The 21906-nt window shown below is 46.7% G+C and overlaps 1 protein-coding gene across 1 annotated transcript; it reads right to left on the reverse strand.

The window, feature by feature from the left end:
* Positions 1 to 10668: 10668 nt before the first annotated feature.
* Positions 10669 to 18035, reverse strand: LOC105001427 (zinc finger protein 773-like). The gene is made up of 5 exons (XM_010857683.1): positions 17740 to 18035; positions 15979 to 16017; positions 14106 to 14232; positions 13542 to 13640; positions 10669 to 12257 (listed from the first exon to the last, which is right to left on the reverse strand). The coding sequence occupies exons 1-5, from the start codon at positions 17827 to 17829 to the stop codon at positions 11146 to 11148; spliced, it is 1467 nt and encodes a 488-aa protein (XP_010855985.1). The 5' UTR covers positions 17830 to 18035; the 3' UTR covers positions 10669 to 11145.
* Between the last annotated feature and the right edge of the window lie 3871 nt (positions 18036 to 21906).

Genomic DNA, 21906 nt, shown 5'->3' on the forward strand with positions numbered 1-21906 from the left:
TCCAAATCCTTAAATATAAACTTTAGGATTTCATTTTGTGTGTATTAATTTTCTATTCAATTTCCCATATGGAGTTCAAAACAGTCATACTCTTCTTTTTTTGGCTATGTCCTGTGGCGCGTGGGATCTTAGTTCCCTGACCAGCATTCAAACCCGTGCTCCCTGCATTGGGAGCGAGGACTCAAGCACTGGAGCACCAGGGAAGTGCCTACTCGTACTTTTTCTTAAAAGGCAACTTTGCTGTGTATATAGAAATCTACACTGGCAGCCTCGTTCTTCAGCAGGTCCTTCAGTGGGTCCTGCCACCGACTCCAGAACTATAATAATACTGGGAATGCGTGCCAACCTACTTTGTTTATTGCCTTGTTGTCTTAGTTTAGGTTAAGAACAGAGGAATGGGGTTTGAGGTTTTCAACCCGAAAGTAATAAATAGTGCTGAATATGTAGGGGGGATAATGAAATCCATTATCCCAGTGACTGAACTGATGAATTATACTAGAAACTGGGTAGATGGTCTCCTATCCAACTGTTTCTTTATCAACACACAGCTTATCTTCCATGGACCATGTCAGTGAGTTTCGGACAATGGCATACGGGCAGAAGCGATTGTGAAATTGTGTCTTCACGGCATCATCTCATGTTTGCTTCTCTGTTGGGATGTCCTTGTGGGTGTGTGATTGCTGTTCTGACACGCCCCAGGATTTAGTGCTGTCTTGGGAGCTGCAGGTTCAGGCTATCCATGGACTGACCATGTACAGGCAGTTTTAGCAAATTCCTTGGTGATGCTGATGTTACCAGCGTGGGAACCACTGAGTAAAATCATCATTTAATGTTAGTTCACAAAGACAGTGTAAGCCACTTATCTTTCTAGTACCATTTTTGGGTTGGTTTGTTTTTAGTTTTTTGCTCTGTGGGATACTCGTCAGCCATGAACCAACCGTTCACTCTCAGAAACAGACATTGACAGAATATCAAATTATCAGCTGCTCCCCTACCTCATACACTAGACATTGTGTGTGCCTGCTCAGTCATGTGCAACTTTTTGCAACTCCGTGGACTGTAACCTACCAAGCTCCTCTGATCATGGGATTTTCCAAATGAGAATGGAGTGGGTTGCCATTTCCTCCTCCAGGGGATCCTCCCAACCCAAGGATCAAACCTGTATCTCCTGCACTGCAAGTGGATTCTTCACTGCTGTGCCATGGTGTAGTACCTACATTTAAATCCCCAACTGGGAATGGAACCCGGGTCCTAAGCAGTGAAAGCACCAAGTCTTAAACACAAGACCACCGAGGAGTACCCTTCCCCATGATTTTTAGTAGCATATTTTTCCTGAGGGTGTGAGAGACTTAAGAAGCTTGCCAAGGGCTTCACAAACAGGGGTCTCCGATTCAATATCTCTTGTGGATGGCTTTGCCCAACATGGCCACAGGAATCTAGAGTGGTCATCTTTGGAATCACACAGCATTGTTTTCCAGGGTCTCGCAGGGTTGTTTGGCCTTCGCTGTGGAGAATGGGAAGGGTGGGATGCAAGACAGAAACTACATTACCCAACGGGCTGTGCTTGTGCGTGGGCGGCGGGACCCTCGTCCAATGACGACCCAGGACAGAGCTGGACCCTCCCGCGGAGGTGGAGGCCGGACTTCCGATGACGTGACGGAGGCTGATGGGGGTCAGTGCCTCTCCTTGGTGGAGACCCGAGTCCAGACCGGGGGCTGTTTCCCGGGTAGCTATTAGGGATCAAATAAGGAAGGAAGGGAACGAGAATTGGACCCTACTCTGCGCCTTTGAGCAAGCCCTCCGCCTGGCTGTGCGTTCCTCGGGCTCTGCCCCAGCCCTCCTTCCTTCTGGCGCACTTGTCCTTGCGTGCCTTTTACACGTGGGGAGCCGAGGCTCCTAGTGCGGGTCAGCCAAGGTCACGCCTGGCCAGGGCCGGATGACTAGGGAATCCACTAAGCTTGAAGGACCCGCCGGGCTCCCTGCTCAGTTCACGGGGTCCGCTGGCGACGGTCAGCTGGGCCGGACGCAGGTGAGTGGGTGGCCTTTAGGCCGCCAGCCCCTGGAACCGTGGTCCTATTAGCCTCGGGATATGACACAGAGGATGCTGTTGTCCTAGGACTTTCCCCCTTCCGCTCTCTCTGCCCTGGAATTTGGGGTACCCAGAGATGAGTCATTCTTGGCCCATGGCTCTTAATTGAGTAGGGGATTGTGTGAAACACGTCCATTTTGGGAACCCGGTAGGATGAGGTAAGGGTTTCAAGAACTAGCATGTGCGTATGCTTCGATGTGGCACTGGACTGGGGATGTTCTTGAAACCCTAAGTGTACTTTATGTTTTGGGGGACCTGAGACCAGGTAGGCAGAAATCAGCCACGGAATGGCAAATGAGGAGCTGGGCCTTGTGAGGGCTGTGGGAGCCAGAGAAAGTTAGAGCTGAGAGAGGTGCCCTAACTCAGCTCTTAATAGTGATGCCTAAAGCTCAGCTTTTCTGTTCACCTGTGTGAATTGAATCGCAGAGAAAGAGTTTTGGATGAAGTAGAAGGAGGACACAGCATGTTCCCTCTAAACAGTGTGTCCCTACTTGGAGAAGATAGTTGAAAGTTTTGTAGTAATTGTTCAAAGAGGGCGTGATCAGCATCAAACATTCTTCTGAATGATTGGTGGTGAGGTAAGTAGGAGTTTGCATCATCAACCTTCAGGTCCAGCTGGTCTGGGGTCTACATGCTTGTGGGCAGCATACCTTCTTAATCATTAATTTCTCCACCTGGAGGGGGTTTCAGTATCTACAAAATACCTCAAAGATATTGTTATATGTATCCCATGGTGGGGAAACTGGACCTTCCCCCAAGGCTGCTCTTGATTGTTTCTCTCTGGTCTCACATCCCCTCCCTTCCCTAATTAACAACTGCTTGGAATTGTTACCTGCCCCTTGGAGCTCAGGTAAGGTCAAGGAGGCTGAATGAAGGCTATTTCCTGTAACCAAAGAAATAAGGGACACCGAAAGGCTCTGCGCCCAGGAGCCCCACAGGGCCCTGCTTTTATCAACAGGCTTCTCTGGTCACTGAGCAGCCTGGGGGTGAGGGCTGATTGTTGCCCTAGTGTTCAGTCAGGCGTATTTTCCTCTGGTCAAATCCAGTGATGCATATTTTATTATTTTTACTTTCTTTTGGATTTAATTTGCTGCATATTTTTTCACCTTTATTAATTAGGACTGTGGTTGTGGTGGTGGTTTAATCGCTAAGTCGTGTCCGACTCTTTGTGACCCCATGGACTGTAGCCCACTAGGCTCGTCTGTCCATGGGATTTCCCAGGCAAGAATACTGGAGTGGGTTGCCATACCCTTCTCCAGGGGATCTTTCCGAACCAGAAACCGAACCCAGGTCTCCTTCATTGCAGGCAGTCTCTTTACTGACTGAGCCACCAGGAAATAGTTCTGTAATTATTTTGTGTGCTTGTTACATTTTTGTATCAGTTAGGCTCATCTCTTAAAATGAGTTGAGAAGCATTCGTTCCTCGTATTTTCTGAAAAGACATGTTATTGTGGTATTATTTACTCTTTAAATGTTTTGTAGAATTTGCCAGTGAAACTATTTAGGTCCTTAATATTTCTCAGTGGTGTATGATGATTTTTTTTAATAGTTTTTGAACATATTTTTATTCAGTTTACTTCTAAATACATAGTTTGATGCTATTATAAAAGATATCTTTTTTTTTCAATTTCCAAACAGTCATTACTAGTATCAGAAACAAGTCATTTTTGTATATTGGCCTTTGATCCTGTGACCTCACTGAACTCAATCATTCTCAATCATTTGATCTAGTAGCTTTTTAGTGAATGAGTTGTAATTTTCAACATAATCATGTCTTACTTGAATAGAAGTTTTGGTTCTACCTTTACAATCTTTTTTTTTTTTTTTTAGTATTTTTTATTTCACTCTGCCGGTTCTTAGTTGGCAGCATGTGAGCTGCCATGTCGGATCTAGTTCTCTGACCAGGGATTGAACCCTGGCCCCCTGCTTTGGGAGCAGAGTCTTAGCCACTGGACCACAAAGGAACTCCCTAACTTTACAATCTTTAGGCCTTTTTTTTTTTTTCCCTTCATGTTACAAACACAGATCTTTAGTACCAATACAATGTTAAGTAGAAGTGATGAGCATAGACACATTTGCATTACTCCCAATATCAGGGCAAAAGCATTAGGCTTTCAACATCAAATGTGTTAGCTGTGTTGTTTTGTTGTTGTTTTTTTTTTCATAGATGGACTATATCAGGAAGTTCCCATCTAATCCTAATTTGCTGAGAATTTTTATCATTTACTGGTTTTGAATTCTGTGACATGCTTCCACTACATGTTTGAGACCATTGTTTTTTAGTTTAATTAAGATAGATAACAGGTTCAGTTGTTAAATCATCTTTGCATTCTTGATAAACAGCACCAGGTTATGATTTATGTGTTTACATATGTATATGGCTGGATTCAGTTTGCTATGCTCATGTGGGTGCTAGTCGCTTTTTTTTCTTTTTATTTTATATTGAAGTATTCGTTGATTATTGAAGTTTGGCTTCCCAGGTGGTGCCAATGGTAAAGAAGCTGCCCGCCAGTGCAGGAGACATAAGAGACATGGGTTCTATCTCTGAGTCGACAGGATCCCCTGAAGGAGGCAATGGCAACCCACTCCAGTATCTTTGCCTGGAGAATCTCATGGACAGAGAAGCCTAGAGAGCTACAGTCCATGGGATAGCACTGAGTCGGACACGACTGAAGCCACTTAGCACACACATTAGCTGATTAACAGTTGTAACATTCACTTAACTATTAATAGTTGGGAAGTGTTTGAATCTTCTTTTAGAAGAATTTCTATACAATTGCTATTGTTTCCTCTTTAAGAAAACAAGAATATCAGTCCCACAACCAGAAATGTGTTCCACTGGAGAAGGGAATGGCAAGCCACTTCAGTATTCTTGCCTTGAGAACCCCATGAACAGTATGAAAAGGCAAAAAGATAGGACACTGAAAGATGAACTCCCCAGGTCGGTAGGTGCCAATTATGCTACTGGAGATCAATGGAGAAATAACTCCAGAAAGAATGAAGAGATGGAGTCAAAGCAAAAACAACACCCAGTTGTGGATGTGGCTGGTGATAGAAGCAAAGTCCGCTGCTGTAAAGAGCAATATTGCATAGGAACCTGGAATGTTAGTTCCATGAATCAAGGCAAACTGGAAGTGGTCAAACAGGAGATGGTAAGAGTGAACGTCAATGTTTTAGGAATCAGCAAACCAAAATGGAGTAGAATGGGTGAATTTAACTCAGCTGACGATTATATATGCTACTGTGGGCAAGAATCCCTTAGAAGAAATGGAGTAGCCATCATAGTCAACAAGAGTCTGAAATGCAGTATTTGGATGCAATCTAAAAAATGACAGAATGATCTCTGTTTTCGTTTCCAAGGCAAACCATTCAATATCACAGTAATCCAAGTCTATGCCCCAACCAGTAATGTTGAAGAAGCTGAAGCTGAACGGTTCTATGAAGACCTACAAGAGCTTCTAGAACTAACACCCCCAAAAAGATGTCCTTTTCATTATAGGGGACTGGAATGCAAAAGCAGGGAGTAACAGGCATATTTGGCCTTGGAGTACAGAATGAAGTAGGGCAAAAGCTAATAGAGTTTTGCCAAGAGAATGCACTGGTCATAGCAAACACCCTCTTCCAGTAACACAAGAGAAGATTCTATACATGGACATCACATGTATAGATGTATAGATGTATAGATGGTCAATAGCGAAATCAGATTGATTATATTCTTTGCAGCCAAAGATGGAGAAAATCTATACAATCAGCAAAAACAAGACAGGAAGCTGACTGTGGCTCAGATCAGGAACTCCTTATTGCCAAATTCAGACTTAAATTGAAGAAAGTAGGGAAAACCACGAGGCCATTCAGGTATGATCTAAATCAAACCCCTTAGGATTATACAGTGGAACTGACAAATAGATTCAAGGGATTAGATCTGATAGACAAGTGCCTGAAGAGCTATGGACGGAAGTTCGTGACATTGTACAACAGACAGGAATCAAGAACATCCCCAAGAAAAATAAATGCAAAAAAGCAAAATTATTGTCTGAGTATGCCTTACAAATAGCTGTGAAAAGAAGACAAGTGAAAAGGAAAGGAGAAAAGGAAAGATATACCCATTTGGATGAAGAGTTCCAGAGAATAGCAAGGAGAGATAAAGCCTTCTTCAGTGCTGAGTGTAAAGAAATAGAGGAAAACAATAGAATGGGAATGACTAGTGATCTCTTCAAGAATATTAGAGATACCAAGGGAACATTTCATGCAAAGATGGGCTCAATAAAGGACAGAAATTTTATGGACAGAAGATATTAACAGAAGCAGAAGATATTAAGAAAGAGGTGGCAACAATACATAGAAGAACTATTCAAAAAAGATCTTCATGACCCAGATAATCAAAATGGTGTGATCACTCACCTAGAGCCAGATATCCTGGAATGTGAAGTCAACTGGGCCTTAGGAAGCATCACTACGAACAAAGCTAGTGGAGGTGATGGAATTCCAGTTGAGCTATTTCAAATCCTAAAAGATGATGCTGTGAAAGTGCTGCACTCAATATGCCAGCACATTTGGGAAACTCAGCAGTGGCCACAGGACTGAAAAAGTCAGTTTTCATTCCAGTCCCAAAGAAAGGCAATGCCAAAGAATGCTCAAACTACTGCACAATTGCACTCATCTCACACGCTAGTAAAGTAATGCTCAAAATTCTCCAAGCCAGGCTTCAACAGTATGTGAACTGTGAACTTCCAGATGTTCAAGCTGGATTTAGAAAAAGCAGAGGAACTAGAGATCAAATCGCCAACATCTGTTGGATCATAGAAAAAGCAAGAGAGTTCCAGAATTCTTTATTGATTATGCCAAAGCCTTTAACTGTGTGAACCACAATAAACTCTGGGAAATTCTTAAAGAGATGGGATTACCAGACCACCTGACCTGCTTCTTGAGAAATCTGTATGTGGGTCAGGAAGCAACAGTTAGAACTGGACATGGAACAACAGACTGGTTCCAAACAGGAAAAGGACTATGTCAAGGCTGTATATTGTCACCCTGCTTATTTAACTTACATGCAGAGTACATCATGAGAAACACTGGGCTGGATGAAGCACAAGCTAGAATCAAGATTGCTGGGAGAAATATCAATAACCTCAGGTATGCAGATGACACCACCCTTATGGCAGAAAGCGAAGAAGAACTAAAGAGCCTCTTGATGAAAGAGGAGAGTGAAAAAGTTGGCTTAAAACTCAACATTCAGAAAACTAAGATCATGGCGTCTGGTCCCAGCACTTCATGGCAAATAGATGGGGAAACAGTGGAAACAAACTTTATTTTGGGGGGCTCCAAAATCACTGCAGATGGTGATTGCAGGCATGAAATTAAAAGACGCTTGGTCTTTGAAGTGAAAGGTTGTTGCTGAACGAAAAGACACCGGGATTCTTGGCCTCTGTGGGAGAAGAATTCAGTCCGGGGCTAGAGACGAGGCTTGATCACTCAGAGCTTTTGTGTAATAAAGTTTTATTAAAGTATAAAGGAGACAGAGAAAGCTTCTGACATAGGCATCAGAAGGGGGCAGAAAAAGTGCCCCCCTCTAGTCTTCAGCTGGATGTTATATAGTCACTAGCAGTCTGTTAATGAAAGAAAGGAATATCTTAAAACTCAGAATGGCACCAGGCCCCTCACCCATAAGATGCATTTTGGGATAATCTTGGCACCAGATGATTCATCCCAGGCCATAAAATGATTGACTTGAATCTTGTAGAAGGGCAGAATACCATACAAATAGTTTTGTTTACATAGATTGCTGCTGCTACTGCTGCTAAGTCGCTTCAGTCGTGTCCAACTCTGCAACCCAATGGACGGCAGCCCACCAGGCTTCCCCGTCCCTGGGATTCTCCAGGCAAGAACACTGGAGTGGGTTGCCATTTCCTTCTCCAATGCATGAAAGTGAAAAGTGAAAGTTAAGTCGCTCAGTCGTTTCCGACTCTAGCGACCCCATGGACTGCAGCCTACCAGGCTCCTCCATCCATGGGATTTTCTAGGCAAAAGTACTGGGGTGGGTTGCCATTGCCTTCTCCGTTACATAGATTAGGGGAACAATATCTGAGTATAACATACTGGTTTGTCAAGTAGGTTCTGAGCCATCAGGCGCAACCATTTGAAGACAGAGTCTGGGGTAAATGCACAGTACATTAACATAGCTTAAGACAAACATTTCCATAAGAAAAATGCATTGGTTAACTTGAGGTTTGAGAATAGTTAACTTCAGGTGAAACCAGGTGTCATTATGGCAACACAGTATTTTAAGAGAAACCTCCTTTTAAATTTGTATAGAGAAGGAAAAAAATATCGCTAGTTTGTTTCCTCCTGCCGCTTTGTTTCCTCCTGCCGCTTAAGAGAGAGATAAAAATGTCTGACACTTGCAGCCTATTTCCTCCATTTGGAGACACCTGGCCTTCCTGCCTGTTACCCTCTCAGAAGGAAAGTTATGACCAACCTGGTAGCTCAGATGTTAAAGCGTCTGCCTGCAATGCGGGAGACCTGGGTTCGATCCCTGGGTCGGGAAGATTCCCCTGGAGAAGGAAATGATAACCCACTCCAGTATTCTTGCCTGGAGAATCCTATGGATGGAGGAGCCTGGTGGGCTACAGTCCACGGGGTTGCAAAGAGTCGGACAGGACTGAGCAACTTCACTTTCACTTTCAGACAGCATATTAAAGAGCAGAGACATTACTCTGCCAACAAAGGTCCGCCTAGTTAAAGCTATGGTTTTTCCAGTAGTTATGAATGGATGTGAGAGTTGGACTATAAAGAAAGCTGAGCGCTGAAGAATTGATGCTTTTGAACTGTGGTGTTGGAGAAGACTTTTGAGAGTCCCTTGGACTGCAAGGAGATCCAACCAGTCCATCCTATAGGAGATCAGTCCTGAATATTCACTGGAAGCACTAATGCTGAAGCTGAAACTCCAATACTTTGGCCACCTGATGTGAAGAATTGACTCATTGGAAAAGACCCTGATGCTGGGAAAGATTGAGGGCAGGAGGAGAAGGGGACGACAGAGGATGAGATGGCCGGATGGCATCACCGACTCGATGGACATGAGGTTGAGTAAACTCCAGGAGCTGGTGATGGACAGGGAGGCCTGGCATGCTGCAGTCCATGGGGTCACAAAGAGTCGAACACGACTGAGTGACTGAATTGAACTTAACTGAACCACAAATAACTGAAATTGTCTAACAACTCAAATGAGCAGGAAACAGAATTTCCTTTAAACACTCCAGGAAACAAAACAAAACAAAACAAAATACAACCTTGGTAACAACTTGAGTTTAGCCCAGTCGGACTCATCCGTGTCTTACTGGATATACGATCTACAGAACCATAATATAATGAATTGGTGTTGTTTAAGCCATTGGTTTGTGGTTATCTGTCAGTACAGCAATAGAAAGCTACTGCATCATTATTCTTTGACTATTTCTTTAGTTTTTTTTTTTTTTTTTTGGCTGTACTGCCCATGTAGGAGTCCTAGTTCCCCAAGCAAGGATCAAACCCTGTCCCATGCATTGGAGTGCAGAATCTTCGCCACTGTGAAGGAGTCTTTTGGGCCTAGAAAAGAAGACAACAGTCTCAAAGGCCCTTACTGAATCATCTGACTTCGGAGAAAACAAAACTGAACTTTAGGTCCCGCCCTGGTGCTCCAGGCCGGTTGCATCTATCTGGGACTTCTGGGACTTATCACCCCCTGTCCAGAAACCTTCCACCCGCTACACCTGCCCAGAACTTATCACCCCCTGCCCAACTACAAATGCCATCTCAACTAAAGCATACCCAAAACATCCCGCCTGATTAACGTTTCCCTTATCGCCTCCACAAACCTCCCTATAAATATGGAGCCTCCCTGATCCCTGTCAGCGTTCATCCTGGTCGTTAGGCTGACTGTTATCCCTCCTTGCCTGAATAAAGGTAACCTACTGCTGTTGAGGTCGTCTTTCCTTTTTCTGCCTCGGCCCGAACTATACCTTACACACTGGACCACAAGGGGAGTCCCAAGTACTTCTGTACTTTCTAAGGCAAGGATATTTCCTTGGCTTATGTTAAACTTTTCCAGCTCTAACCTAGAAGTGGCCTCTTATCTAAGGAGTTCTGATTCTTTTTACTGAAATACTGTATTCATAAGCCAATAACTGGACATTAAAGATGTTCACAGCTGCTGGAATATGTCTGCATTCTAGGCTGTCACTGAATAGATAGGGGTATGTTCATACGTAAACATTTCTACATACACTGAACTTCTTTGTCTGTGTTTAAATTAACAAAGATTTCACAAGATTTAGATATTTAAAAGGGCTCTTAGGGTTCCAATAGCATACCCAGGTAAGGTTTTTTTTTTCACAGGCAATGATAAAGTACCATAAGAGAAAAAGAGCACAATACGAAAAGTACAACCAATAAAAGACAAATGGATAAGTTGTATTTCATGAAAGTTAAGAAATTCTACTCTAGGGAAGATACTGTTAAGGAAACCAAAGCCACAGACTTAGAGGAAAGATTGATTAAGTATATATCAAATGAGTCATTTGCATCCAGAATATATTAAGAAATTGCAAGACAGTTCTTTTAATAGTAGGCAAAAAACTTTGATCAGATAATTCACGAAAGAAAACATATGATGGCAAATACACAGGGAGAAATACTGAACACCAAGTAATCAGGGAAGTGCAAATTTAAATCACAATGAAATACTACTAGACATTCCCTAGAACGGCTAAAAATATATGGCCAATATTTTACATACGAAACTCAGCAAAGATACGAAGAAACTGGAAAACACACTCCAGGAAATGTGAAATGGCATAACTATTTAGAATACAAGGTGGCAAATTCCTAAAAAGTTAAATATTTGCATCAGCTTCCAGCATGACAGTGTGAGGAGCTTTGCAGGCCTGCTTCCCAGGGAAATGGGTGAAAATTATAAAAACATCATTTAAAGCCTCTGGAAATGATCTGAAGGATATACAGCAAATGAAGAAACATTTATTTAAGAAAATCTAATACTCAGGTAGAAAAGCAAGGGTCAGTCACAGTTGAACCTTGCAAGACTTTTCTCCACTGTGAACTTTCTGGTGCTGTATAAGGTTGAAACGCTGGCTAAATGATTTCCCACAACTGCTGCACTCATAAGGCATTTCTCCAGTGTGAATCCTCCGATGCTTAACAAGGCTGGAGCTGTGGCGGAAAAATTTCCCACATTCCCTGCACCCATAAGGTCTTGCTCCAGTGTGAACTCTCTGGTGTTTAACAAGGCTAGAATTCTCACTAAAGAATCTTCCACATTCATTGCACTTAAAAGGCTTTTCTCCAGTGTGAACTTTTCGGTGTTGCACAAGGCTGGAGCTTTGGCTAAAAAATTTCCCACATTCGCTGCATTCATAAGGCCTTTCTCCAGTGTGAACTCTCCAGTGATTAATAAGGCTTGACTTGTGGCTATAGAATTTCCCACATTCGCTGCACTTATAAGGTCTTTCTCCAGTGTGAACTCTCTGATGCTTCATGAGGCTTGAGTTAAAGCTAAAGAACTTCCCACATTCGCTGCACTCATAAGGCCTTACTCCAGTGTGGATTCTATGATGCTGAACAAGTGTGGAATTGTGCCTGAAGGCTTTTCCACATTCACTGCATTTAAAAGGCTTTTCTCCAGTGTGGACTCTCCGGTGTTGAATGAGGTCAGCATTGCGGCTAAAGGATTTTCCACATTCACTACACCCGTAAGGCCTTTCACCAGTGTGAACTATTTGGTGTATAAAAAGGTTGGATTTATGGCTGAATAATTTCCCACATTCACTGCATTCATAAGGCTTTTCTCCCGTGTGTAGTCTCTGGTGCTGAACAAGTAAGTATTTCTGACCAAAGGCTTTCCCACACTCACTACACCTGTAATGCCTTTTCCCAGGGGGAACGCCCTCCCCACTTTTGGTGCTCCTACATGGCTCCCCTCCACTAGGAGCCGCCTGAGGCTTGGGAAGACCGGAGCTTCCTGGGGAGACCTTCCCGTTCCCCTCATGCTCTTCTCTGGTTGAAGGTTTCTCTCCAGAGTTCGGGTCCTGGTGCTGCTGAAGGTTTGCTCTGTCGGCTTCTACACAACCACTCTGCTCGGAAGGGGCCTCGTCAGCCTCTGCTCCGCACCAACAACCTGCAGGTGCAGAGACGCCGATGAAGTGTCTGTGGAGTGCGTGGACTTCGGCGGGACAGGGCAGCACCCTCGCACACGTCTGACACGGGCAGTAAGGGGTTCCTGGGGCCCTTCTCAGGTGTCGCCTTTGTCGCAACTTGCCTTCAGCGGCAAAACCCAAATCTTCCAGTGACCTTTAGCATCGCCACAGCTTAGGCGGCAAGTGTCACCATTACAGTGAGCATTGCTAAGGCTGTTGAGATACCACAGCATCAACTGTACTGTGACCTGTGACGCGCCCTATTTCCAGCTGTGTCAGCATCCCAACACACGGGCTGGAGCTCCCTGCCCAGGCGCACTGGTGTAAGGAGGCTGGTCCTCGCACAAGCAGCCCTTCTTGTCCTCCCCTGAGTGTGACCTAGTTATGTTCAAATGCACCCATAAAATCCCATCGTGCCTTTTCTAGTACTCTCCCTGTTGGGAAGCCCGGTACAAAATAGCCGGTTGGAGGAAGTCCTTGGGAAAATGGCGAAGGGCCAGAAATACCCCGGCTTGATGTGCCCGGGCAGAAAAACATCTCCTGCCTTTGGTTATGCCGGGCGCCAAGATTTAATAATAAACATTAAGGATGTTGCTTGAGAAAACATGTTATGGGATAAGCTCATGCGTCACTTACAGCACGCTGTCCTTGAAATATTTTTACTGATTAGGTGTTAACCCTGTACGCACTCTGCTGGCTGTATACTCTAAGCTCTTTGTTCCTACTTCTATAAAAAGGCTTGACTGCAGAAATAAACTTGTCAGGCCTTGCAAGAGACTGTCCGACTGTCCTTTCAGGTTCGTCGCTTCCAAGTCCCGGGGAGAAAATCCCCAACATTCCCCACCAACAAAGGCACCTGCTGACAGGTCCTCACCCTCTGCTTCCCCCTGCTTGTTGGAGCCCACTCTCTCCAGTGTGACTCCCGCTTCCCCCCTCGGCAGGTAGGGACTACCTCTTCAGACCTGTGAGCACAATCAACTTTGTTTTTTTTCCTTAGGCTCTCCTGTGTTTCCTCTCATGGCCACAGCTGACTGGCCATGTCATAAAACAGTAGAAAATGAGGCCAATGTCAGCGAGCACTGCAGAGTGGAAGAGAGGGTAGGTGACAGCCCTGGCAGCTGAGAAGTGGTCAGCTGAGGGAAAAAAGATGGAAATCAGCCTTGGCCCCTTGTCTGACACCAAAACATCAGGGCCTCCTGGGGAGACTCCTGGTGCGAACTCATCCCTGGGTTCACCCCCACGCTCCGCCACCTCCCTCCAAGTACCTGCTGGTGTGGCTGTGGTTGAGACTCCCCCGGTAGGCACGCAGGGCTCCCCCCGCTGCTCCAGCTGAGTCATGGCATGGGTCCTGGACGGTGTGAGTCCTACAGAAGGAACAAGGCAGGAGGGTCAAAGTGACCCACTCCTCAGCAGCCCACAGGAACTAAGGCTGAGTGTAACCAACAAGAAGGTGGGGAAAAGATGCTGCAGAAACACCCCGGTCAAGCAGTGGCCAGGTCAGCGCCTCAGTTCCTGACACAGGCAGATCCCACATCAGCCAAAAGAGGAGGGCCCAAGTTGGGTGTTGGACTGCCGTGGATCTCTTTGGCATCACCAGGCCAGGGAGAGGCCAGTAGCATAGGACCCATCTGATCGCAACACTTGGGATCCCCAAACCCATTCCTGCACAACCATGGAGCAGCTTGGGGACAGAAGTGGGTGGTGCACCCGGGCTTGGCTGTTATACCTACTCTAGGACACAAGAAAGGATGCAGTACCCACAGACGAGCTTTGGGAGGGATGGACCTGCCCTTGGAGAGGGGAGGAGCTGTAGGGGGCAAGGACCTTACCGAGAGACGCCATCAGTGAGAAGGTCTCCAGCATCACCCCACAGTACAGGAGCCTCTGGGCCTCATCAAGGAGCCCCCACTCCTCCCAGGAGAAGTAGACAGCCACGTCCTCAAAGGTCACTTGGCCCTGCCATGATGGGGATGGTTCCGTTTACATGCAGCCTTCTTTCCTGGGACTCTAACCCTCCTCCCGCGCTCCCCACCTCAGTGGAAATACCAGGCCTTGGTGCTGCTGATGCCTGCCCTCCTGGCCACCCCAGCAATCACCATGTTCTGCTCTCAGCAACAACAGGTGGGGGACAGGTGTCGCCTGAGCTCTGGTGCTGACCTACAGAGCCTCACCCTTCTGCAAGACAATTCACCCAGGATCCTTCAGACTGGGGTTCCCAAGAACAACGAAAATTGAGTCCCCTTCTCCTTTCACCCCAGTACAAGGGCCTGGGGCCATCAGCTGGCACTCTCTCCCAACATGCATATTGTTCTTCACACCGCACGTCCCTCATGGCCCTGACCCTACTTGGCCCTTACCCTGGCTTCATCCTCAGCACCTTGAAACCTGGAGTAGATCCCAGGTACACTCAGCCCTCTTCCACTCTGTTACAAAGCAGTCCCCTGACCAGTCTCAGCACCTCTGACACTTGTTCAAAGCCCAGGTCCACTTGTCGCACATCATGCCCACCAACAGTCCCAGGGGACCCCGTGTGCCTTTGTGCTGACCTCCAGGTCCTCACAGCCATAAGAACAAGAGCCCGGGGAACCCACAGCTGGATGAATCAGCAGTAGCACCAGCTGTGCTCTCATCTCCCTGCCTGGTCTCCACCTACATCTCAGGTCCACTCCCCATGGAAATCCGGCCTCCGGCCAGACCCTCCTCACCCTCCAAGGCCTCCCCTCCATGACCATTACACCCCCCTCATGTGTTTATGAAACCCAGCACCCCATCCAGCAAGAGACCCAGTCCTCAGCCCCACACTCCCCTCCCTTGTTACCTAATGCACTGCCACAGGACGTGAAGGTGCCCCCTGCCAAATCTGATCACAGCTCCATCCTGGCCCACACACCATCCACACTGGGTGAATCCAATCTGAACCCTTCACCTAAACTCCAGGCTGTGTGTCCAGGTGCCCAGGGGAGGAATCTGCTCGAGGATTTCTGGGTCCAACAGCCAGAATCTAACTCTTGCCACCGACTTGGACGTGGTGGCACTTCCCTCCTTCTAGCTACTGAGGCCAAACATCTCAGAATCACCTGACTCTTCCTCTTTTCGCTCCCAACCTTCCACATCAGATAGCCTGCTCAGACCTACACGGAAGAACAAACACACACTCCCAACACGTTGCTCACCTCCACTGCCACTACTCTGGCCCATCTACCACCACACCCACCTGGGCTGTTGTAGTAGCCTCCTCCCTGGGCTCCCTACACTCGACTGACTGCTTATTAAGCCTGGCTCAGATTAGTTCCTTTTTCTGCTCTAAACCTCCTGTGGCTCCCACCACCCTCTGAATTGAGGCACACCTCTGCAGACCACCATTCCAGGTCTAACTTCTGCTTCTTGCTGTTTCCACCACAAATGAGGGGGACCTAAGTTTGCTAGGCATTCCCAGCTCAACGTCATCTCTAATATGTTCCAACAATCACTGTGAATGGACTCTCTTCTAGGCTTCATGCCACTGGCTGCCAGAAATGGGAACCAAACCATATGATTCCTGGTCTGCACTCAGGGACCTGATCTTGGATGACCACCTTCCAGGGATCTTAGATGGCAGGGTGAGGAGCATAGCAGGTAAAACGAGTCCCAGGATGCTACGATCCTGGAGCCCAGGCAAGTGGGAGGTGAAAAGGGTAAGGATCTAGGACACCTATCACTTACCTCTTCATGGTCTGGAAGCCACTCCGCAGCCACAGCAACCTATGGAAAAGCCAGGCCATGAGAAGCAGGCAATAATATTGGGCCCCAACGGCTCAACCAAGGTACCTCAGTCCTCGGTGATGCATGCCTCTTAACAGCTGTGTAATCTTGGACAAATACTCAACCTCCCTGTGAAGTGTTGTGATCTGTCAAATGTGGATAATAATGGTGTCCACCCAAGAGGGCTATTGTTTGCTCATTTCTATCAAGTTCTAACTATCGACTCTCACTGTCCTCATAAGTGATGCTTCTGTCAGCATTTCCCGGTTGGTATTAAAAATGTACTTTTTAAACATGCCTTTTAACTAAGAAAATACAATATTGAAGATGTTTGATTTAATCAAACGCTTAGCAGGATATTGATATTTCAACTAATTATTATATGTTAGCTTGTTAAAGCTGCATTGTCTTAACTGCCTATGTGTGTATGTATATACATACATATGTACATATGTATTTTCACCAGTTAGTGTTAAATGAGTATTTCATAAACTCACAAGATAAGAAACTGGGGGATTAGGCTTGAGAAAACTGAGTAGCTACTAGTCCAATTGGCAACTGGCTGCCTGGTATACACCCTCCTGGAGGGAAGCCTGCTAGAGGCCCTGCCACTGGAGCAGCGACTCATGCCTTCTGTCCTAAAAGCTGGGGGAACTTAGGCATCAAAGGAGACGCCCTATTAGCCTACCTGAGTGTTCTTTTTCTCCACGAGGGGAAAAGAGGGCCTGCTGAGCCTGGAGTGGCAAATCTACACCGCTGACCATCTCAGTCTCCAGCCCAGACCTGGGTCCGCTAACTATTCCTCCACACCAGCCAGAAACACTTTGGAGCACAGGAATTCACACCTCTGGAGGTGGCCCACCCTCCAGGCTCATCTGAAATAAAAACCTTAACATTCTTCCTTCTAAATATAAGCCCCAGTCCATGCCACGGACCAGGCCACCCCCTACCATCCCTTGGATATCTCCAGCCCAGATCCCTCCCTGGAACTCCGGAACCCCTCAGGTGAGCAAGTTGCCCATGCGACACCTCCACTCTGGGAAACCTCAGGGTTATCACGTCCAAAATCCAACTCCCAATCTTTTCCCTGAAACCTGCTCCCTGCAAACCAAAAAACAGGTTCGTCCTTCCTTTCCTACATTTTCACAGCCACAGCCGGTGCAGCAGGAAATCCTGTCTGTCCCGCTTTTAAAGCCTGTGAGAGACCTGATCATTTCTCCCCTCTCTGGCCACGAGCGACTACAGTCCAGAGCCCACCAGCGCTCCATGGTATTTACTTCGTCACAGGTCTTCCAGTCTCCGCTCACACTCTCATCACCCCTACCCCCGTCTCTTTTTCCCTGCGAAGACTTTGGACAATTTTGACACACAGATTGAGCCTCTCCTCTTCACAAGCCTCCCTGGCCACTGGCGGCCGCACAGTGAAGGCCCAGCTGCTGCGGCTGCCTTGTCCCATGTGACTCATCCTCTCATGCGGTTGCGTGCAGACTCCAGACAAATCTCAAGTTTGAGACTCTCAGTTCAGTTCAAGGCTTTGATCGTGCCGGTCCCGAGGCCTGTAACCCTTTCCGAAGCCCCATCATACTGGCTGACAGAAATACGGCCTCTCACCCACGATCTCCTTACTGACCTGGACCCAGGGGCCTGAGCAGGGGACGATCAAGGGGACCTTTATCATCTAGCGGGGCGACGGCGGTGAGAGACCGGAGGACGAACATTTACCTCAGGCGGGACTTTCAGAGCGGCCGCTGCCATCGGACTCTGTGGGCGGAGCAGGGCCAGGAGCTGTGGACCAGGTCGGGCCCCACGCATCCCTGTCCCGGAATCGGAATCAGGTGATTCCCGGGCGCCGCTGCTGAACGTCAGACCCGCATTAGTGCTGAGAAGAGAACGTTAGCCTCCTCTCGCGCCTTCCCGCTCCCATCACCCCAGTCCAACACCAGCTTCCCGGAGCCTCTCATCCAGCACACAGACCCAAGAGACCCCCGAAAACGACCGCCCCCACTCGAAGGCGGAAGTCCCGCCCCGCGGATTCCAATGGGGAAATATCTGCGCTGTCGTCTGAGCACCATCCCCGCAGGAAGCAGCGCCTGCTGGGTAATGTAGTTCACTTGCCGCCAAACCTGCAGGAAGTGGACCGGTAATAGGGCGGGGCTGGGCGCAGCCGTTTGCTCGGGCCAGTTACCGCATAGCCCTTACCTCATAACCGTTACCGCGAGACAGCTGTGGGGACCGTTAGTTCCAGACCTAGGTAAGGCGGTTAGAGGTCCTGCTGGGCCAACCGGCCAGGTGCTGGTCCTCTGGTGGAGAGTGTGGCAGAGGGTGGCTTTCTCCCGGGGACGCTCCAGGACTCATGGCCTTGTGGCTGCAGGTGAGCTGAGGGGCACTCTTAGGGGGAGGCAGGGGCCGTGTCCCGCGGAGCTCCAGAGCCCTTGCCACCGTGGGCCACTGGTCTTGAGTGGTACCTAGGTCTTGAGGCAACGGGGAACCTCTCTGCCATCCCTGCCTTCGTGACCTGGTGTCAGCAGCAGTGTGCATGGGTTGCAGTCCGCAGGACCTGGGTCGCAGGTACACTCCACTCCCGTTGGGGCATCTGAGGAGCCTGAGGGCTAGCTGCGTCCTGGGCACCTGGCTCCCTCAATGATGATAGCTGTGCTGAGTCTGGGGACCTGACCTTGAGTGGACTGCCTGCTAAAACCTGCCTCTTTTGCCCAGCCTGGGCACTGGCAGGAGGACCCAGGTTGGGCGCAGGATGAATGTTCCCTGACAGGATTATGGGCCCAAGCAGGAACTCTCTGCTCACCAGCCAGGACCTAGACCTTGGAGGGTGAAAGTTGTGCCCTGGGCTCTTGCCCTTTCTTGTCATAACAGAGAATAACATTCATTTGATGTAGGTTTATAGAAACATCATTTGATCATGACTTGATCTCAAGAACGACTGATCTGAAACCAAAATTTTGCAACAACTGTCAGGTTGGTTTATTTCTCTTCCTCAATTCTTGTCTCATCACAACAAAATTTCTAGCAATGGACCGAAAGGTGTAGGACAAGTTACAGCCTGGTTCAGGCTCAGAGAGATTTTTTTATTAGTTTCACACTCCCAAAGGAGTCCTCCTCATCCTTCCAGTCAAGCCCTCTTGGCTTTCCCCTTTTATACTTCCAGTCTTCTCCTTTTTAGGCATCAGTGAACTAAAATGGACTGGAATGGACAAATTTAATTCAGATGACCATTATATCTACTGCTGTGGGAAAGAAGCCCTTAAAAGAAATGGAGTAGCCCTTATAGTCAACAAAAGAGTTTGAAATGCAGCACTTGGGTGCAATCTCAAAAATGAAAGAATGATCTTGGTTCATTTTCAAGGCAAACCATTCAGTATCACAGAATCCAAGTCCCAACCACTAATGCCAAAGAAGCTGAAGTTGAATGGTTCTATGAAGGCCTACAACACCTAGCTGCTTCTGCTAAGTCACTTCAGTCGTGTCCGACTCTATATGCCCCCATAGATGGCAGCCACCAGGCTCCCCCATCCCTGGGATTCTCCAGGCAAGAACACTGGAGTGGGTTGCCATTTCCTTCTAGAACTAACACCAAAAAAAAAAAAAAATGTCCTTTTCATCATAGGGGACTGGAATGCAAAAATAGGAAGTCAAGAGGTACCTGGAGTAACAGGCAAATTTGGCCTTGGAGTACAAAATGAAACAGGGTAAAGGCTAACAGCTTTCCCAAGAGAACACATTGGTCATAGCAAACACCCTCTTCCAACAACACAAGAGATGACTCTACACATGGACATTACCAGATGGTCAATACCAAAATCAGATTGATTATATTCTTTGCAGCCATAGATGGAGAAGCTCTATACAGTCAGCAAAGACAAGACTGGAATCTGACTGTGGCTCAGATCAAGAATTCCTTATTGCCAAATTGAGACTTAAATTGAAGAAAGTATGGAAAACCACTAGGTCATTCAGGTATGACCTAAGTCAAATCCCTTACCATTATACAGTGGAAGTGACAAATATATTCAAGGAATTAGATCTGATAGAGTGCCTGAAGAACTATGGACGGGGGTTTGTAACATTGTACAGGAGGCAGTGATCAAAACCATCCCCAAGAAAAATAAATGAAAAAAGGCAAAATGATTGCCTGAGGAGGACTTACATACAGCTGAGAAAAGAAGCTAAAGGCAAAGGAGAAAAGGGAAAATATACCCATTTCAATGCAGAGTTCCAAAGAATAGCAAGGAGAGATAAGAAAGACTTTGTAAGTGAATAATGCAAAGAAATAGAGGAAAACAATAGAATGGGAAGACTAGAGAACTCTTCAAGAAAATTAGAGATACCAAGGCAACATTTTCATGCAAAGAAGGGCACAACGAAGGACATAAACAGTATGGACCTAACAGAAGTGGAAGACATTAAGGAGAGGTGGCAAGAATACACAGGACTATACAAAAAAAAAAAAAGTCTTAATGACCCAGATAACCATGATGGTGTGATCAATCACCTAGAGCCAGACATCCTGGAATGCAAAGTCAAGTAGGCCTTAGGAAGCATCACTACGAACAAAGCTAGTGGAGATGAAGGAATTCCAGTTCAGTTCAGTTCAGTTCAGTCACTCAGTCATGTCCAACTCTTTGCGGCCCCATGGACTGCAGCACGCCAGGCCCCCCTGTCCATCACCAAATCCCAGAGTTTATTCAAACTCTCATCCTTTGAGTCAGTGATGCCATCCAACCATCTCATCCTCTGTCGTCCCCTTCTCCTCCTGCCCTCAATCTTTCCCAGCATCAGGGTCTTTTCAAAGTTGAACTATTTCAAATCTTAAAAGATGATGCTGTGAAAGTGCTACACTCAATATGCCAGCAAATTTGGAAAACTCAGCAGTGGCCACAGGACTTAAAGAGGTCAGTTTTTAATCCAATCCCAAAGAAGGGCAATGCCAAAGAATGTTCAGACTACCACAAAATTGCACTTATTTCACATGCTAGCAAAGTAATGCTCAAAATTCTCCAAGCTAGACTTCAACAGTATGTGAAGTGAGAACTCCCAGATGTTCAAGTTGGATTTAGTAAAGGCAGAGGAATGAGAGATCAAATTGCCAACATCCGTTGGATCATAGAAAAAGCAAGAGAATTCCAGAAAAACATGCACTTCTGCTTCACTGACTATGCTAAAGCCTTTGATCGTGTGGATCACAACAGACTGTGGAAAATTCTTAAAAGATGGGAATACCAGACCATCTTACCTGCCTCCTGAGAAACCTGTATGAAGGTGAAGAACCAATAGAACCAGACAAGGAACATCAGACTGGTTCCAAATTGGGAAAGGAGTACATCAAGGCTGTATGTTGTTTCCCGCCCCACCCCCGTTTATTTAATTTATATAAAGAGTACAAGATGCGAAATGCCAGGCTGGATGAAGCACAAGCTAGAATCAAGGTTGACAGAAATATCAATAACCTCAGATACGTAAATGACCACCACTCTAGAGCAGAAAGCAAAGAGGAACTAAAGAGCCTCTTGATGAAAGTGAAAGAAGAAAGTGAAAAAGCTGGCTTGAACTCAACATTCAAAAAATTAAGATCATGGCATCTGGTCCCATCACTTCATGGCAAATAGATGAGTTGACAACGGAAGGACTGATGCTGAAGCTGAAACTCCAGTACTTTCGCCACCTGATGCAAAGAGCTGACTCATTTGAAAAGACCCTGATGCTGAGAAAGATTGAAGGCAGGAGGAGAAGGGGACGATAGAGGATGAGATGGTTGGATGGCATCACCAACTCAATGAACATGAGTTTGGGCCCAGGAGTTGGTGATGGACAGGGAGGCCTGGCGTGCTGCGATTCATGGGGTTATGAAGAGTCGGACACGACTGAGTGACTGCT

This window comes from Bison bison, unplaced genomic scaffold (assembly GCF_000754665.1).
Source record: "Bison bison bison isolate TAMUID 2011002044 unplaced genomic scaffold, Bison_UMD1.0 scf7180017864383, whole genome shotgun sequence".
In the NCBI taxonomy this organism is placed as follows: domain Eukaryota; kingdom Metazoa; phylum Chordata; class Mammalia; order Artiodactyla; family Bovidae; genus Bison; species Bison bison.